The sequence below is a fragment of the Hirundo rustica genome, chromosome 13 (genome assembly GCF_015227805.2).
Source record: "Hirundo rustica isolate bHirRus1 chromosome 13, bHirRus1.pri.v3, whole genome shotgun sequence".
In the NCBI taxonomy this organism is placed as follows: Eukaryota; Metazoa; Chordata; class Aves; order Passeriformes; family Hirundinidae; genus Hirundo; species Hirundo rustica.
The window spans coordinates 1837969-1855027 of NC_053462.1; the positions used below are offsets into that span (position 1 = coordinate 1837969).

Genomic DNA, 17059 nt, shown 5'->3' on the forward strand with positions numbered 1-17059 from the left:
AAATCTCCAAAACAAACTTTACCACAAAACTGCTCTCCTGTCTTCAGGCAACACTGCTGTCTCTGATAGAGGATCCTCCTGGCACAGCCCCTTCTGCCCGGCTAAGGAGGTGCACGTGATTATTTTTTAATGGTTTCCTCAGTTCTGACAGCAAAATCTTCCCAGATAGCCTGAGCACACGAGAATTGTCGGGGGCTTTCCCCGTTTTTCAGGTGGTTTCAGGGTCCTTTGCTCCCCTGCACAGCTCTGAGCCAAGCCGAAGGAAGAGACGGAGTTCTCAGGTTTAGATTTTTCAATGTTGCATACTTCGTTTATTGTTTCTTATCTTACAATTCTCTCAGAGTCCAACAAGATGTTTGCAGCTGCATGGATTCCTCACGTCTCCCCCTGAGCTGGGTTGTCCTTGTCTTTTATACTAATTGCTACGTATTCTCTATTTACTATTTCTTACCAATGTCTATCACTATTACTAAAAAGGTCATCTTTACTTTGACCCAATCCTCACTAACTACTTTGTGCCATGTCAATGCAGCAATGAGTGAGGGAAGGAGAAGGAGAAGAAGAAGGAGACAACACCCCAGATTCTCCATCTTGTCCACATTCACTTCAATGCTAGGAATCTAAAATTACTATTTTCTCACCCTGTGATAAGCTAAACTACTATTTTTTCACATTCTTGTGGCCTGTAAACCTTCTCTTAGTGTAGGAAGTTTTTCCCATGGACTGAGATCAAAGCCAGTGTCCCTCTGGGATCTGGGCTGGGGTCCCAGACCCCCCTGCCCAGGTCCCTGACCCTCCAGGGCAACCAAAGGAATGCCCTGGACTCCAACAGAGAATGAGCAGCTCCTCTGTTAAATGGCACACACAAGCTGAGGCAGAGGCTGCCTGGGAGGTGCACAATGAAGGGACAGGATGTGATTTAAACCTGAAGTCCAGGTGACATCCTAGACCTTCAAGAACAAAACATTTTGCCAACCAAAAAAGTCTGTCCTTGCCTTTCTTTATCCTAGGATCACAGACTGGATTGGATTGGAAATGAAATTAAAGGTGCTCCAGTTCCACCCCCTGCCATGGGCAGGGACACCTCCCACTATCCCAGGGTGCTTCAAACCCTGTCCAACCTGGCTTTGGACACTGCCAGGATTAGTCAAGGACAAGTCAAGCAAAAGGCAGTGAGCTGTCACATCCACTGGCACCCTCGAGGAGGTGTTAAAGTTTAATGAGCAGCAAAATCACTCTGCCAAGTCACTCACCACAGACCATTTCAGGCAAAACAACAATTTGAACTAACCACCCTGGTTGCAAGCCTCTGACCACATCTCCTCTGGTATCAAAGCCTTTCCTCTGCTCCTGCCCTGCCTGCTTTGTAAAGTTCTGCTCCAGCAGTAAAGAAATTGATGCAACAGCCTGGTGCAGGACTCAACAAACTCCATGGGAAAGTTACACTGACTCAGCAGGCCTTGAAACGGCAGAAATTAGTAAATAACTTTGATTAATAAGCTTTTATAAACTCCTGGATGTCTCACTTTTGCTTTTTCTGCCCTAAAACCAGTGGCCGCAAAGTCTGCACTGGATGTCACAGACCTCTGGGGCTGCACAGAGTTTGAGTCCAGCTGTCTGCAGCTTTTAATTATGAAACAAACACTCAGAGAGAAGCAAAGGGTTTAGGTCACATTCCTACCACGGGTCATTTACATTCTGCCTGTCACCTGCACAGAGGATGTTCCAAGCTACAGGAGCAGAGGAGAAAGGAAAAGAGCCAAGCTAATCCAAGAGGGAGAGGATTAGAAGATCACTATCACTGGCTCTGGGCTGGTCACCTCATTCCTTAATGTCATTTTTCTTTGTCTTTCCTGCTTCAGGCTGGGACCTTTGACCTCACTAATCACTTCAGGTCAAGTCATAAATTAACTGAGGCCTCACTTTGCCACACATGCCTCACCTCCAGCACCCTTCCCAGCTTGGATATCAACATCAACCAGATAAAGCAGCACCTCCTCTGCCTCTAGTCAATGCACCCACAAGGCACAGCCTCCCAAGTCATCCCAAAAGATATTAATGCAATCTAATCAATAAATCTGCAGATTTCCGTGCACCCTCTTGCCCCTGCCACTTTTTTCTTTCACTGCTCCAAAATATTTCCTCCATTTCTAAAAACCTAAGAGTTTTCTATGTTTAACTTGATCCTACAGCAGAAGAGAGCACATTTCCCTCCCTGATCAGTCACCAGTGGCCTCTGCTGGGCACCTCTGTTACTCCAGACACCAAACAGTAAAAAAATATTAGACAAACACATAGAGCAGCTTGTGTTTTCCATTTCTGGTTTTACAAAGTCTGTTTTCCCTTTCTGGATCACATCTGGAAAAGCCACACCACACCCATGGAAATCTGCAATACTCTGGAGATTTCAAGTTTCAGAAGCATTACCCCTGTCTGCAACCATATCCCATAACTTGACTGACAAGGACAAACTCCAGAAAAAAAAACCCCACCCAAAGCAAAGACCTTTTCAAGTATGAAATTATATTAAAAAAAAAAAAAATTAAAAACAGGTGGAATCCTCCTCACAGAAACTTTTGAACTAAAGAGCCCCCAAGGAGGAACTTGTCATTTCAGCAGAAGCCACGTGATCTCTCCTCAAAACAAGGGTAATTCCAGCTTTACAAAGCTCCACCAACAGCTTCACTCACCCCAGGGATTTTCAGCAATTCTGCAACGAGCAGGGGCAGCTTGAGGGCAGCCACGCTTCCAGTCACTCCCACCAGCACACGGAATTTTTCCTGTGCCACAGATGAGCTGTTTCCCGCAGGACTGCCTGGTTCTGGCAGGGAGATGGGCTCCATGCTCCAGTTCAACTGCGCGGGCACAGGGAAACAAAGACACCTGACAAACCGATCCTCCAAGGACAGCTCCAACCCCATCGCATTCCTGAAGGCACGAAGCTAACCTGGACTCTGCAGGACCCAGAGTCATCCAGAAAGATGGGATGGCTCTGGGTCATCCCACAAATGTCACTCATCCCACAAGGATTTCCAGCACCAGCAGAACTTTAAGGGCAGCTCAATGTTTAATTATGTTTTTCTCTCGGATATTGGGAAACAGACTCCTAAAACTTGAGCAGAGAGGCCACAAAAGTGCCCTGGTAAAGTTCATGCCCCCCAAAGTTAAAACTCCCACACGTTGAACACGGTCCAGAATTTAGGACAGATAAATAAATCAGTTTGGGATAAAAGTTTACACCAAGTTCTCTAAAGGCAAACAAATCCCTGCTGAGCTGCTTTCCCTTTGCACTCTCTGGTGATTAATAAATGCACAGAGATGTCTTAATAATTAAAAATGTGGGGCCTCATTGCACGCACAACCATCTTGTTTCTCACTGTGCTCCTAAACATTTACAGCAGCACTAGAAATTATTCCCTAGCAGCAATAATTCAGGTCTGCTGCTTCCTCCTGGCCTCCCTGTGCTGCTGCCACACCGATAAAAATCAGAAGTTAATGCTTTGGCGGGGAAATTGATGCAAGTATCTCAAATATAATCAATTAATGATTGAGTAGCAAAGAGAAAATTCAGCTCTTGAAAAATCACTGCATCTAGTAAAGTTTGTTCCATTTTAGTGAGGTCTTTGTTGTTTAAACTGATCTGCTTGGAATCACTTTGGGTGGGGGGAAAAAAAAAAAATACGGACACAGGCTGCCCTGATTTTTGGAGGCAACTCAGAGGTTGGAGACAGGAATTTCACAGGATCACAGCCTGGTTCGGGTTGGAAGGGAAATGAAAGAGACCAAGTCCCAGCCCCTGCCATGGGCAGGGACACCTTGCACTAAAAGCCCAATTTCAGCTTTGCTGATTAGCAAGCGAAATTAAGAGGTGAGGAAATGTAACAGGACATTGGCTGAGAGATTTTAGTGCTACCGCCATGCTTCGCATATTTATCTATATCCAATTAAACCCAGATTATTATTATTATTAATAATAATTTAAATTATTATCTACTTAAAGCATCCTTAGGATGTTTCCAAAATATCCACAATTAATTCTGCCTGAGCATCCACAAATTAAAGGTCGGGTATTAAAATGTAAATTTTTAAATAGGAAACTTTCAAAATGCTTATGAAGTAATGATTAAAAGGATAAAAGTGTTAAACTATAGAATCATTATTAAAATGGCAAAATAACAGAAAATGTGGTAAAACAATGGAAAAAGGGTGAAAATTTTAAAATGGTATAAATTTAAAAATAACTGCAAAAATAGCAAAATAGTGGTCAAAACTAGAAAATAATGGCAAAGGATTATAATAAAAGCTGCATGTAAAATAATATACGTAATATAACGATTAAAAAAGTGCTGGGGCGCGCTTTCCTCTTACCCAAACACAGCTGTGGGGAAGCAGCCACTAGAAAACAAGCACTTTACCCCTAAGGCCGCTAAAGGTTAATGAAATCGACTTTTAATGCGGTAACGATGCTGGGATCGGCTCCAAAAGGCTACACGACAGCACCGAGAAGCCTCACGGGCTCCCAGAAGGAAACAAACAGCGCTCCGGTACCGCCCGAGGCAGGGCCGGGGGGGCCCGAGGGCCGGGAGGGGTGTGAGGGCCGAGAGCGCACCGGGAACCGCGGGGGGCGCCGGGAACTGGAGCACGGACGGCACTGATTGGTGGGTACTGCTCCCTCCCACGGCGCTGATTGGTAGGTATTGCTCCCTCCCACGGCGCTGATTGGTAGGTACTGCTCCCGCCCACGGCGCTGATTGGCGAGTACTGTTCCCGCCCACGGCGCTGATTGGTGAGTACTGCTCCCGCCCTCGGCGCTGATTGGTTGGGGCAGCGCGCGCGCCCTCGCGGCCGGCGGGTGGAAGGGGTGTCATGGCGGTCCCTCACGACCCCGTCTCGGCTTATGGCGGCTGTGCCGCCACCCCGGAGGGCTTTGTGCCCCTCTGTGCCCCAGTCGTGCCCAGGCGAGGGATCTCACCAAGGGCAAGCAGGTGGCTTCAGGCTGCTCAGGAAGTAGTCTTAACGGGGATTCTGGCTCGTGGGAAGGTTTTGGAATGTAACAAAGGCCAAAAAAACTCGGTGTGTGGGGAATGGCATCGAGGAGAGGGTCTGAGGGCCTCTCAACTGACAGGAGTGAGCCGAGGAAAGTGTAAGAGACCAGGAGTGAAACCTTTCCTATGGGATTCAGGGCAGCCACACAGAGTTGGCAGAGGAAGGTGGGTTAAAGGACTGAGTATTGTCTGAGGCACAGACGAGGGTGAATGGCATCCCAAGCCAGAGGGCAGGGTTAGGTGGGATACTGGGAAGGAATTGTGCCCTGGCACAAGGTGCCCAGAGCAGCTGTGGCTGCCCCTGGATCCCTGGAAGTGTCTAAGGCCAGGCTGGATGGGGCTTGGAGCAGCCTGGGATGGTGGAAGGTCTCCCTGCTGGATGAGCTGTAAGGTCCTTTCCCACCCAAACCATTCCATGATTATGTGGGCCTGACAGATCTGGGGCAGCACGTGGTACCCAGCCCTTTGCAGATCCTGCTCGAAAGCAGGAGTTATTTGGACATCCCTCTGATACTGGCTATAAACAAGGACAGCAGGAGGCAGAGAGCTGTGCTTTGCAGACTTGCAGGACATGGAAGGCGACAGGGTGACCTCAGGAGAACACCAGGTGTGTTCTATCCCAGGAGGCCCAGCAGCGGGAGCACCCCATCTCTCCCACCCCGTGGGCTTCAGGAGCGCCACGCTTCGATCACAACCACATCAGCCCCACCTGGAGCAGGGACAGCTTACAAGTAATCAAGGTGAGAACAAAGGGTTGAGTTTCCCACCTGGCTGGAGCCACAGGGGCAACATTTCAGCGATCACACACTCAGGAGACACATCGGAGAAGAGGGTTAGGTGCTAAAGCAATGTCTGTTAGTTACAGCTCGTTACAGTTATTATTATTGATGCATCTTACTGTCAATGCAAGACGTGAAGTCACTTAATTCATCATTTCTCAGACACAGATGACAGAGCACGTGGTTTGGCAGAGTCACTTTTAGGCGAGCTAGAAATGGATTGCACGATATTTAAACCTGATTAAGTACATAATAGGCTTAGCAAAGGATTACTTTTCTCCTGACATTTTATACATAAATATATACACACACACACAGAGAGACAGGCATTTTATCAGTAGCTGCATTTTAGTCTGGTCAAGAGACTGCCTATTGCAGAATGACTGGGATGATACCCTTAAAAAGGAAACTCGTCTTGGTGTGCTTTGCTGGAGAAGAGAAGGTCCTTTTTCAGGTGATTCTCAGGGGTAGGGGTCACATCCAAGCATCACTGGAGGAAGGGAGGGGACAGATAAGGGGCTGCGGACTCGCACAGTCCTGGCTGGTGGCACACTGAGCTCCTTCCCTGTGCCAGGCAGGAGATACTGGATTGGATTCTGTTTGGGCTGCTTTTCGAGGACTTGGAGAAAAATTTGGCTTATTTAAAGTGCATTTAGAGTTGAAAAGCATCTCAGAGAAGTAGCTTTCCCTACTCCTGCCCTGCAGCATCCATCCCATTTATGCTCCCACCCATAATCTCTTCCAGGGTGTGCCAGTCACCTTCCCCAAGAAGTGTTGTTCTGAGCTCAGCTGCCTCCTGCTAGGATGCAGGATCATTATTTAATGTCCAACATCTCCAAACTGGGCGGGGATTCAGGCCTGACAGGGATTTCTGCACCAGGAAAACACATGGCCACACCTCACTACGCTTTTTAGGAACACAAAGTGAGCAGGACTCCTTCTCTCCAGCCTGGAGGTTTCCTTAAGAGACTTAAATTAGCACAAACCTCCAAGCTAATGGGGACAAATCTTGGCCTGGCTGTTTCCATGAGCAAGGAGACTGTTTGGATGTGCTGGGATACGGGATGGCAAGATTTGACCCGCAGCCTTGCCCAAGCCTAGGTCCTCTGAGGAACGCTCTGTTGCTTTTATAGCTGCTTTTCAAAAGAGAAGCCTTTAAAAGAACCAGACTCAGGATGCAGAATCTGGAATGGGATGGTTGTATCCCGCAGGGAAAACCTGTCCTTGCTCCCCAACACGCACACACACGCATACACACGCACTGGTCCTCCATGTCAAAGTGTAAACTACTCACTTACAACACCACACACTAAGAGAAGTTGTAGATCCTGAGCCAGGGTGTAGATTAGGAATCTCTTGGCTTCCAGCATATCAACAGCAGGATTGAGGGTTTCTTATATTTTTTTTCCCTTTTTTTTTTAATGCTAATTCAGTCAGCCACCTGCTAGTTCAAAAGCAAAAGAAAAAACGAGAATTCCCAGGATTGCTTGCCCTTGCTGAGACAGTGGCAAGTGGCTGGACACTACCAACTGAAAGAGAAAACTCACGCACGTCAAAAACCCGTGGTTCAGGCTTATTCCAAGAGGGAAGATGGGTGCTGGTTGCTCTTTTTCCCTTTTTGGGGGCACGGGGGGGGCTTTTGGCTGATGAGGTTCTAACGTACACCTATCACCACAGTAATTAAAAAACCACCACTGTACACTATTCCACAGGGAAGAAGAAGACACGTGAATGGACACTGACTATCACGCACAACAAGAGCCCTGCAGGTCAACTCATGGCCTCTTCAGAATGAAAAAAAAAAAAAAAAAAAAAGGAGAAAAGAAGAGCTCAAGACAAGAAAAACAGAAAAAAAAAAAAGGAAAGAAAAAAACCCCAAAGGATCTTGTTACAAAGACGGGAAAAGAACCACCATTATTGTACACTCTGACTTTCTGAGTCAGCTGCAGAAACTCGGCTCAGGCTTCCTCCTCCCTTTTTCCCCCCCAGCTCTTCCTCCCGAGGACAGAGTCCCGCTGCTGCTCACATCTCGTTGGAGTAGGTGTAGTTGGGGGTGGCTGAGTACTGCGTCTCGTGCTGCATCATGGCGCCCTGCGCCGCCCCCATGGCCGCGTTCTGGGCCGCCTGCTGCACGTGGGGATTCTTCCAGGCCCCCGTGGTCCACTCCTCCTGCGCTTTGCTGAAGCTCCCACCGCTGCCCCGGTAAAACTTGTGCACCTGCAGGGAAAATCCAGAGGGGCTGAGTGCCTGCGGCCGGCGCAGAGCTCCCGGGGTGGCAGCGAGGGCCACCCGAAGCAATGCAGAACCCCTGATTTTCCTGCCGTACCATGGTGAGAGCAATGAAGGAGAAGACTGCCATGGCTGTGAAGAGCACGGTGGGGATCAGCATCACCACAGCCGAGCCCACGTTGGTCCCAAAGAAGGAAATCGCTGCGATCCAGCCACTGCAAGGAGATGGAAACAACTGGTTCATTCACCGGCTCTCCCAAACTGCCAGCAGCCCTCCCAGCTCCTCAACCCATATTCCCCAAGGAGAGAACCAGCAAGGATGCTAAAACACCACGGTGACCACCCCTGTACCCAACATGGCAGCATTTCTCTTACCAGACTCCCCATCCAGGGATCCCTACTGCCTGGATAATGCTGATCACCAGCTGGGCCATGAAGGTGAAGAAGAAGGCCATGAAGCTGAAGGAGCTGTCTGTCCTGCAAGAGAAGGCTCAGTCACCCCTGCACCTCCAACCCTGCTGCACTCCAAGGGAAGGGAGATGCTCCTACGTATCCGACCTGGCCGTGGTTTAGCAAGAGGGTGATGAAAAGCAAAATTAAAGGCAAAAGAGAAACTGCAAGAGGCTGGAGGTGGTCAAGGGGCACCTGGGAAAGCCACGGGGCACCAGACCCTCTCTATGGCTCAGTCAGCTGGGCTTGAGGACATCTGTGTAGGGACATGGCTCTTGGCTCACACCAGCCCACATGGGGAATAAACACACCTCTAGTTGTCTAGATTTGGGGATTAACCTCAGCACCATGGCTAATCCATACAAGCACCTTGAGGATTCGTGGAAAAATATAAAAGATGCCTCAGGGATGAGAGGTAAAGTGGCAGCCCAGCTGCATCCTCACCACTGTCCCCCACCGCTGCACAGAGGAACATGGAAAGTGTCCTTACATCGCCTGATGGGGGTTTGGCCCCCAGGAAATCCCAGACACTCTGGTTCTGAAGGTTAGAAAGTAAAGCAAAAGGGCTGCACAAAAAGGAACTCCCCCAGTTAGTCAGGCAACGCCCCAAGCTAAACACTGACCATTTCCGAAGGAAAACAAGGCAGAAAGAAGCCAGGCTCAGGTGCGACCACTTACTTGAAAGCTTTGTAAATAGGTCTAAACCAGCAGACATAGGAGCAGGGCGTAAAGAGAATGAGCCAGAGAATTGCCAGTCCAAAATTTACAGCTCCGCCGCCTCCAATGAGCCACGCGAGGCAGCCCACGAGATTCACCGCCAAGGTGATGCTGTTCACTGCAAACACACACACACAGAGCAGAGTAGCACGGACGCAAGGGTGGCACTGAGACAGCAAGGACCCCGACCCCAGGGATGCAGCCTCAGAGTCCTGCCCTAGCTGGGCTTCCCTTACATTAAGCTGGGAGCACTTTCCCAGGCTGGCTGGGCCGAAGGGGGTCAGGCCTCAGCTGAGTGTAACGGGAGGAAAATCAATGTATCACTCAGAGTTGTAATTCCCTAAGCAGTTCCAGGGCTCTGAAGGTTGGCAGGAGTCACATCCTCCCTCTCCTATGGAGCCAGGACATGTTTCCACTAACAGAAGGAAACTGGAGGAGCTGTGGCAAAGTTTTTTGCTTGCTCCAGATACATCTTTGTTGAAGGAGCTTGTGCAGGAGCTCCCCGAGCACCACTGAGGGCCAAAATCCTGAACTCCTGACCCCGCCTCTCCAGTTCAGGGGGTGACACATTTCCCTCGCCCACCCCTGCTTGGGATCAGGCCACACAAGGGCTCCGACTATGAATCCCAGCTCAGCAGACACAGGACAAAGCAGAGAAGGCTCAGCTGCATTCTGACGCCTCCGAGTTCGGAGAATGATTCATTATTTCGACGAGAACGAAAGCCCTCCCACTGCCGCCTGCCTGAGAGCTGCAGCTGGCAAGGGAAGGAGCTCAGCTGCCTGCACTGCTCTAAAGGACACGAAGGGACCTTCCAGCCACTCTGTGCTGGGTGTCTGAGGGGCTGGTGGGGAGAAAATGACCCAGAGAGGAGCTCAAGAGGCAAAACGCAAGGGACAGCAGCTGGCTCTGGGAGCTGGTGCTTGTACTGAGGAGCAAGGACCAAGCTCTGTTACACTAAGAGGAAGAGCATCCTGGTTGGGATGGGGAAGGAATTGAATACCTCCAAGACAGCTTCCCTGGGGAAGTACAACTTTTTTACCCCCTTGACTTAGACAAGCAAACCCTCCTGACATGATGAAGCTACACCAGGGTCACCTTCCTGACGGGACGCAGCCCTAGGGATGCCAGCCTGGTGCCATGCCAAAAGCAGGAACACACGACCTCTGTGGTGTTAGCTTAGCTCTTCCTAACCTGCCCCTAAAGCACAAGGCACTCCCTGGGCACTGGTGCTTCCAAAGTTCAGGGGAAATGCCTGATAAGGGAGCTAAGTCCTTCTAAAAAGAAATGAAATGCTGGTGCCAGCCTGCCCTGAGCTGTGCACGTTTCCACCTATGCTGGGGTGTGACCTTTCCCTCTGGCTCTATTCCCCACCCAGGGCTGGTGAAGAAGAGAGATCCAGGATAGTTGGAAGAGCTGGAAGCTGGTGACAGCTCTGTTAGCACAGCACGGCACACAGAGGCATGCAAGAGGAACAGGCAAGCTCTGGGAAGCCTCCAGCTCCACATTTTGGGGAGCAAGCACACCAGCCCTCCAGTCTGAGCCGTCTCCTCCTTACAGCAGGACATCAACATCACCACCAATGACCCTGGGACACTGAGCCAGTGCCACAGCTCCATCCTGGAGTCTGGAAGGGCTGGGATCCCTGGGATGCTGCAGCCCACCTCTCATTCCTGAGTTTTGACAGGAGACACCAAGGCCTTGAGGAGCAGAAGGGCTTCCCCTGACCTTGCCCTGCTCTTTCAGCTGGCAGCTCCCTGAGGAGCAGCCTTTGGAGAGGCAAACAAATCCTACTGGAGCCATTCCCACGCAGCCACTCACGCATCCAGAGGTAGTAAAGCCGCTTGGCCATGGTCCGGTGCTGCGGCGGGATCTCCGCATCGAAGTCCTGGTAGAAACATGGCTTCAGGGGGATGAATTTGGGCAGGGGAGGGAAGTTGTTCACCTTTTCTGCAAGGAAAAGTTTCATTGGTGTCAGGCACTGCCCAGAGGTGAACAAAAACCCAGAGGCTTCCTAAATAACCCCAAGAACTGACGTGTTTTACACAGGAGTTAAGGATTTCCCACAGAAACCACCACGAACCCACCCTAAAGGATCAAATTCAGCCCTCACTGGCCACGTGGATCCCACAGCCATGGACATTCACCACCCCACTGGTGACTAAGGAGGTGACATTCTGGCCAGTAGAGGCCACGATGATCTCCAGAGCCCCCCGTACCTGCCATGCCGGCACTCGTTCAGCCTCTCTGCTCCTCAGGAAAAACACTTGGGAAAACGTGGGAGCTTTAGCAGAGCTGGAGGAGAACGAGAGAAAAGGCTGAGTGAAGTAGTCAGGGACCTCTGCAAAAGCCTTCACCATCCCCCCGTTCCAAAACAACTCAAGGACAGCAGTTTGCTTCACTTCTGGGACACTCTGGACTATCACATATCCAGGCTGGCACCTGGCTGGCAGTGTGATAAATCCTGGCTCCTCTGGCTCAGGCTTATGTACCAGTTAAGGCAGAAGATTACGAGGATCCAGTAATGTGGGGCCTCCCACTCCCAACTGACCTACATCCAGGAGAGGGCCAGGTAGGGCAGCAGGGAAAGAAGGTGGCTGTGGGTAGTTTGAAACCCTCAAGTTCATTATCTGGCCCCAAAACAATTCTTTAAAAAATGTATTATTGTTATTTTTGCTGAATTCCAGCACAGGGGACTACCTGGCTGCCTCGTAGCTGCCATCTGTGCAAGCCCAAGCCAAAAACAAGGCCAAAAAGGGAGCGGGGAAATCAGAGCAGAGAAATCAGCTGAAAAAAAAAAATAAATCAGTGGCGATTGTCACTAATGAGTCACTTGAGTGCCTGGCTTAACAATTACTCATGTCATTTGGCACCTCATTCCAGAGCATGCAGGTGGGAAATGGGGGAGCTCGGCATCCCAGGACCATCCCAGACCATTCCATGCTCAGTTCCGTGCCAGAAGTGAAAATTATGACGAATTAAAGCAAAAAAATTAAGACCTGAGGTTTTAAATCGAAGCGTGAAGATGGCGTATCCCCACCTGCTTGCCGGTTTTGCCCTTTCCCAGCTATCCAGACAGAGCTGGCAGCGGCCAACACATTTCCCACATTTCCCGGGGTCCCGGCAGTTTGTGCCTGGCGCTGCCGGGAGGATTTGGGGGCTCTCTCCAGGGCACCTTCTAGCGCCAAAAACACGGTGACGCCCCAGGGCTCGCCGTCTCCCGGCAGCTCCCATCCCGCCGCTGCTATAAATACGAGCTCCTCGGGCGCGGTGACGTCCGCCCGGCCGCCCCTACCCACGTGTGTCGGGAGCGGGGACACACGGCCAGGCACCTCCCGACCCCACACCTGCGCACCGTGGGGCGGAAACACCGGGACAGCGATAACCTCGCGCGGGGGTTCTTTGCAAAATTAGGAATAGGGTGGAGTGGATGGAAAAAGGAGGGGGGGATCGCATAGGTGATGGCACCGAGAAGAAACCCCTCTGGTGCGTGGGGTGGGTTTGGGGAGGGCAGGCAGGGCTCGGCCTCGCCGTGGATGGCTGCCCGCGCGTTCCCACGCCTGAAGGGCTGCGTGCCCCACGCATCCCCACCTGAAAGCCGGCGTAGCCTCCCAGCAGCGGCCTGGATCGGGGAGAAGGGCGGCCCAACCCCCGTTCGGTCCCCGGTGCACCCACGCGTGTGCAGGGTCACCGCGCATCCCCCCCCGCAAGTGGGGTGCAGAGCAGGAGGTCGGTGCAAAGGGAGGTCAGCCCCCTCGGGGGGAGCATCCAGCGCCCTCACCCGAGGCGTTTCCCCTCTCCACACTCCCGGGACTCACCACGTGGCGTAGCCCGTGCCGTCCCCTCCGGTTCCCGGCGGGTGGCGGCGGCCGCCCGCCCGCCCGGTGCCGCTCCTGCCGCAGCGACCGCGCTCTCGCGAGACTGTGGCGCCGCGGCCGCCCGGGCTATGGGCAGCTCCGAGTTCTCGCGAGAGTGCCCGCCGCTGTCCAGGGTCCTGATGCCGCCGGAGGGAGGGGCGGAGCCATGGGGAAGGGGCGGGGCCTTTACTGGGGGCTCTAAAGGGCTGGGGGCTCCATGGGGCTGGGTGTGCTCTATGGGGCTTGGGGGTCATTACAGGAATGGGGGCTCCATGGGGCTGGGTGTGCTCTATGGGGCTTGGGGGTCATTACAGGAATGGGGGCTCCATGGGGCTGGGTGTGCTCTATAGGGCTTGGGGGTCATTACAGGAATGGGGGCTCCATGGGGCTGGGTGTGCTCTATAGGGCTTGGGGGGCATTACAGGAATGGGGGCTCCATGCATCTGGGTGTGCTCTATGGGGCTTGGGGGGACATTACAGGAATGGGGGCTCCATGCGTCTGGGTGTGCTCTATGGGGCTTGGGGGTCATTACAGGAATGGGGGCTCCATGGGGCTGGGTGTGCTCTATAGGGCTTGGGGGGCATTACAGGAATGGGGGCTCCATGCGTCTGGGTGTGCTCTATGGGGCTTGGGGGGACATTACAGGAATGGGGGCTCCATGGGGCTGAGAGTGCTCTATGGGGCTTGGGGGTCATTACAGGAATGGGGGCTCCATGGGGCTGGGTGTGCTCTATGGGGCTTGGGGGTCATTACAGGAATGGGGGCTCCATGGGGCTGGGTGTGCTCTATGGGGCTTGGGGGGGCATTACAGGAATGGGGGCTCCATGGGGCTGGGTGTGCTCTATGGGGCTTGGGGGGGCATTACAGGAATGGGGGCTCTATAGGCCTGCGAATGCTCTATGGGGCTTGGGGGGGCTTTGTAGGGCTGAGGGTATGGTCGGGCTGGCAGTGCTCTGTGGGGCTTAGGGGGCTTTACAGGAATGGGGGTTCTATAGGGCTGGGAGTGCTCTATGGGGCGTGGGGTGCTTTATAGGGATGGGAGTTCTGTGGGGCAGGGGTGCAGTGACCCCTACCCAGGGCATGGCAAGCATTATGTGGGTAGAAGACCACCCTTGGTGGGGCAGGGCCCCTAGGGGACAGTCCCTGGCAGGGCACACAGGCTCCCTGTATCCAGGAGGCAATGGGAAACCAAATTTGGTACACCTTATGTCCACACCCTGATGTGCTTCATTCTGGGGGCAGTAATTAATTACTGGCTTGCATGAAGGGCAGAGGATCTGTTGATTAGTTTTGCCAGCTATGCCAAAGTTGGGATGTAGAGGGCAGGGGGAGGGACTGGACTGATTCACAGATAGGGCAGGATTCAAAAACTCCTAGAAGGGGTATAAATCCCAAGTCAGCCTGAGAGCTCCATAGGCTGTGACCCATGTTCTCAGTGTCATCACACAGAGTTCTGTGCACATCACTTGGACCTCCTGCCTTAGTGCTTGAGAAAATATCAGTGAAGAGTTGTGAAAATTACTTTATTGACAACTAAATCATCCTCCCTTCTTGGGGTCTTGAGGGTCATGGAGGGACAGCAAGGACAACATCCCACCACGGGGAGATGAGAACAGCTGGGCAAGGAAGCAGCAAAATCTATTTACACCAGTGAGCCCCGGTGGCCAAACCCCTTTGGTAGGGGCAGCGTTCTGCGGGGATGCAAGGAAGGAAACCTGGCAGCAACAGGGAAAATGCCTGCTTCACAGATGGCAAAATAAAGGGAAGCAGGAAAACCAGTGTGCCACAAATAACCCCATAGCAAGGGGCCCAGCTGTCCACTCTGACCACTTTCTTGGTCTTGGACCCCGAGCTGTTCCCCACAGAAAGCAGGGACCCCTGCACATCCAGCTCCATGCCCTGCCCAGGAGCAGGGAAGGAAAGAGACTGAGGGATGGGGTCATGGATTCCCACTCCTGCCAAGCACTGGGGACGCTCAGCGCCATGGAGAGCTGCTCTGGCTCACCCTGTGGGCACATTGGAGATTCAGGGCTGATTTCTTCTATCTCTCCCACCTAAATTTCCTCCCCACCTGCATCTCTGCTGCCTCAGCACCTTCCCATACCACTGAGGTTTTGGGAATGGTCACCTACGGAGCTGATCCTTGCCCTCAGCACTACCACATTCCTGTCTGCCTGCAGGTTTTCTAATCAGGGATATTCAGGAATGAAATGGATGTGTGCTCCCTTCCTTCACAGGGAATGCCTGGAGAGCCAAGGGATAACATAGGAAAAAGCCTCCATGCCCATCCCTATGCAGGGCAGGCTGGGGAGGACAGGCAGGTCCAAAGAAAAAGCTGGATCAAGCAGCAAATTCCCAGCAGGCAAACAGGTTCAAAAACAAGGAAATTAATCCACAGGTCCAGTTTAGGGGCAGTCTGTGGGTTGGAGTCCAGACCAGCTGCAGCTGACCCGGAGACCAGTCCTGACATAGCTGAGACTAGGACTGAGACCCCCGGGTTGAGCTTAAAATGAGCTCCTGGGGCATGGGCGGGTGTGGGTTGGGGTCCCAGGTGGGGTTGGTGAGGAACATTCAGGTTTATTAATGCCCTCAGGGTCCTTACAACATCCCTCTGCTTATAACACTGGAGCTCTGCAAAGGGATTTGTCTTATGGAAGGGATTTTTCCCTTTTCTTTCACTGCTGGGCTATTCAAAATGAGGATTATCTGGAGCTCTGTAATTTTCTGCTTACGGTAGGGATAAGAACTCAGCAGAGAGCTGGTGCCACCCTAGGATGCTCCGAGGGTTCCTCTAGCATGTTGACACAGCCCCTGCACCCTGGGCTGCATCCTCAGGGGCTGCTCCTGGGAAGCAGCAGCCCCAGGACCCTGGCTGGGATGCAGGCAGGGGATCCCTGCAGCTGTGGCATTCTGGGGGTCCCTCTGCACCCTTTTGCAGGGTTACAATCAGCCCTGGCATCATCCCACTGCCGAGTGCAATGTGATGAGAGGCTGAGACCTGAGCCGTGCCGATGTGACGCAGAGATGGGCGATGGCACCGAGACTTTCCTTGTATCGGATGCTCCCACTTTCCGTCCTGTTCCCAAGCAGGGCTACCTTGGATGAAAGAAAATATGGAGAGGGCAGGCGGAGGACAGGGGCTCAGGTTACTGCTCCCCTCCAGCTGCCCTGATCCCCATTAGGAATATGTTTCTGGGTCTTTTTCCCCCACTTTTCCAGGTTTGGCTGGGCTCCGTGATGTGTCCAGCAGCCCTCTCCATTCCTGCCACCACCAGCTCTCCTCTTGGCTGCTCTCCCAAATAGCTCTTCCAAGCTCACACCTCCTTTGGGGTTGGGACCAGGCAAGAGGGTCCTGCAGGGATTTGGAACTCCTCTGGCATGGGTTTGGGATGGCACTGGAACGCTCAGGGAGAAACTGTAACCAGAAAACGGAATGTAACCTGCTCAGGAAGGACAGACGGACAGTACTCAGGGTGTAATTCCTCTACTCTTATTTTTTTCATCACTCCCGCCTTTCCCATTTTCTTCTTCTCCATTTTAAAGGGCTCCCCATCCTCTTTTCCAGCTTTTGTTTCCCTGATCCCCCACGGCTGGAGCTGTCTGTGCCTTTGTCCCCCCATCCCTGCTTTTCCTCTCCCACCCTGCTGAGCTCATTTCAGCTATTCCTTGGCTTGGAGTAACCCATCCACTCTGTTGTCCTCCAACAAATAAGCTGACAGGCTAATGAATAGCTTCAGATGGTAATTAGCAACGGAGCTGCTAATAATGAAGTCCATTTACATTTTAAGCGCTGCAGAGGGAAAATAAGCCCCTGTCATTAATGCCCCCGCTGCTCCCAGCACAGCCTTGGCCTTGGGGGGAACGCACCCTCTGGAAGTCTTTCTGTGATTGCACCTCTCCCGCCTCCATTTCCGAGGCTGCGATAAGCAGAGTTCATGAAGCAGCAATGAGATGGAGGGGGAGAAGCTGCTGCTGCTCCCATC

The 17059-nt window shown here is 52.2% G+C and overlaps 2 protein-coding genes across 9 annotated transcripts in view; both read right to left on the reverse strand.

The window, feature by feature from the left end:
- PPCDC (phosphopantothenoylcysteine decarboxylase) overlaps positions 1-4603 on the reverse strand; it is a 34885-nt gene extending 30282 nt beyond the window's left edge. For all 4 annotated transcript variants that reach the window (XR_005703092.2, XR_005703091.2, XM_040077817.2 and 1 more), the window contains exons 1-2: positions 4369-4603; positions 2691-2855 (exon numbers count right to left, since the gene is read on the reverse strand). Coding sequence is in view for 2 of the 4 variants with exons in the window: in XM_040077817.2 (XP_039933751.1) it covers positions 2691-2843 (153 nt within the window). In the remaining 2 variants the exon portion in view is untranslated. The remainder of the gene's footprint in view (positions 1-2690; positions 2856-4368) is intronic.
- A 1275-nt stretch (positions 4604-5878) lies between these two features.
- Positions 5879-13155, reverse strand: SCAMP5 (secretory carrier membrane protein 5). 5 transcript variants are annotated; one of them, XM_040077501.1, is made up of 7 exons: positions 13037-13155; positions 11438-11513; positions 11040-11168; positions 9182-9338; positions 8429-8530; positions 8151-8268; positions 5879-8041 (listed from the first exon to the last, which is right to left on the reverse strand). In XM_040077501.1, the coding sequence occupies exons 2-7, from the start codon at positions 11442-11444 to the stop codon at positions 7847-7849; spliced, it is 708 nt and encodes a 235-aa protein (XP_039933435.1). In that variant the 5' UTR covers positions 11445-11513; positions 13037-13155; the 3' UTR covers positions 5879-7846. The 5 variants fall into 5 exon arrangements, with proteins under 5 accessions (XP_039933435.1, XP_039933438.1, XP_039933437.1 ...); XM_040077504.1 differs by having other exon boundaries at positions 12810-13044; XM_040077503.2 differs by lacking the exon at positions 13037-13155 and adding an exon at positions 12259-12434.
- Positions 13156-17059: the final 3904 nt, after the last annotated feature.

Coding starts and splice junctions, on each gene's coding strand:
- SCAMP5 (XM_040077501.1), bottom strand. Junction 8,531..9,181: donor CCTATTTACAAAGCTTTCAA/GTAAGTGGTCGC, acceptor CTTCTCTTGCAG/GACAGACAGCTCCTTCAGCT. Junction 8,269..8,428: donor ATCCCTGGATGGGGAGTCTG/GTAAGAGAAATG, acceptor ATCTCCTTGCAG/TGGCTGGATCGCAGCGATTT.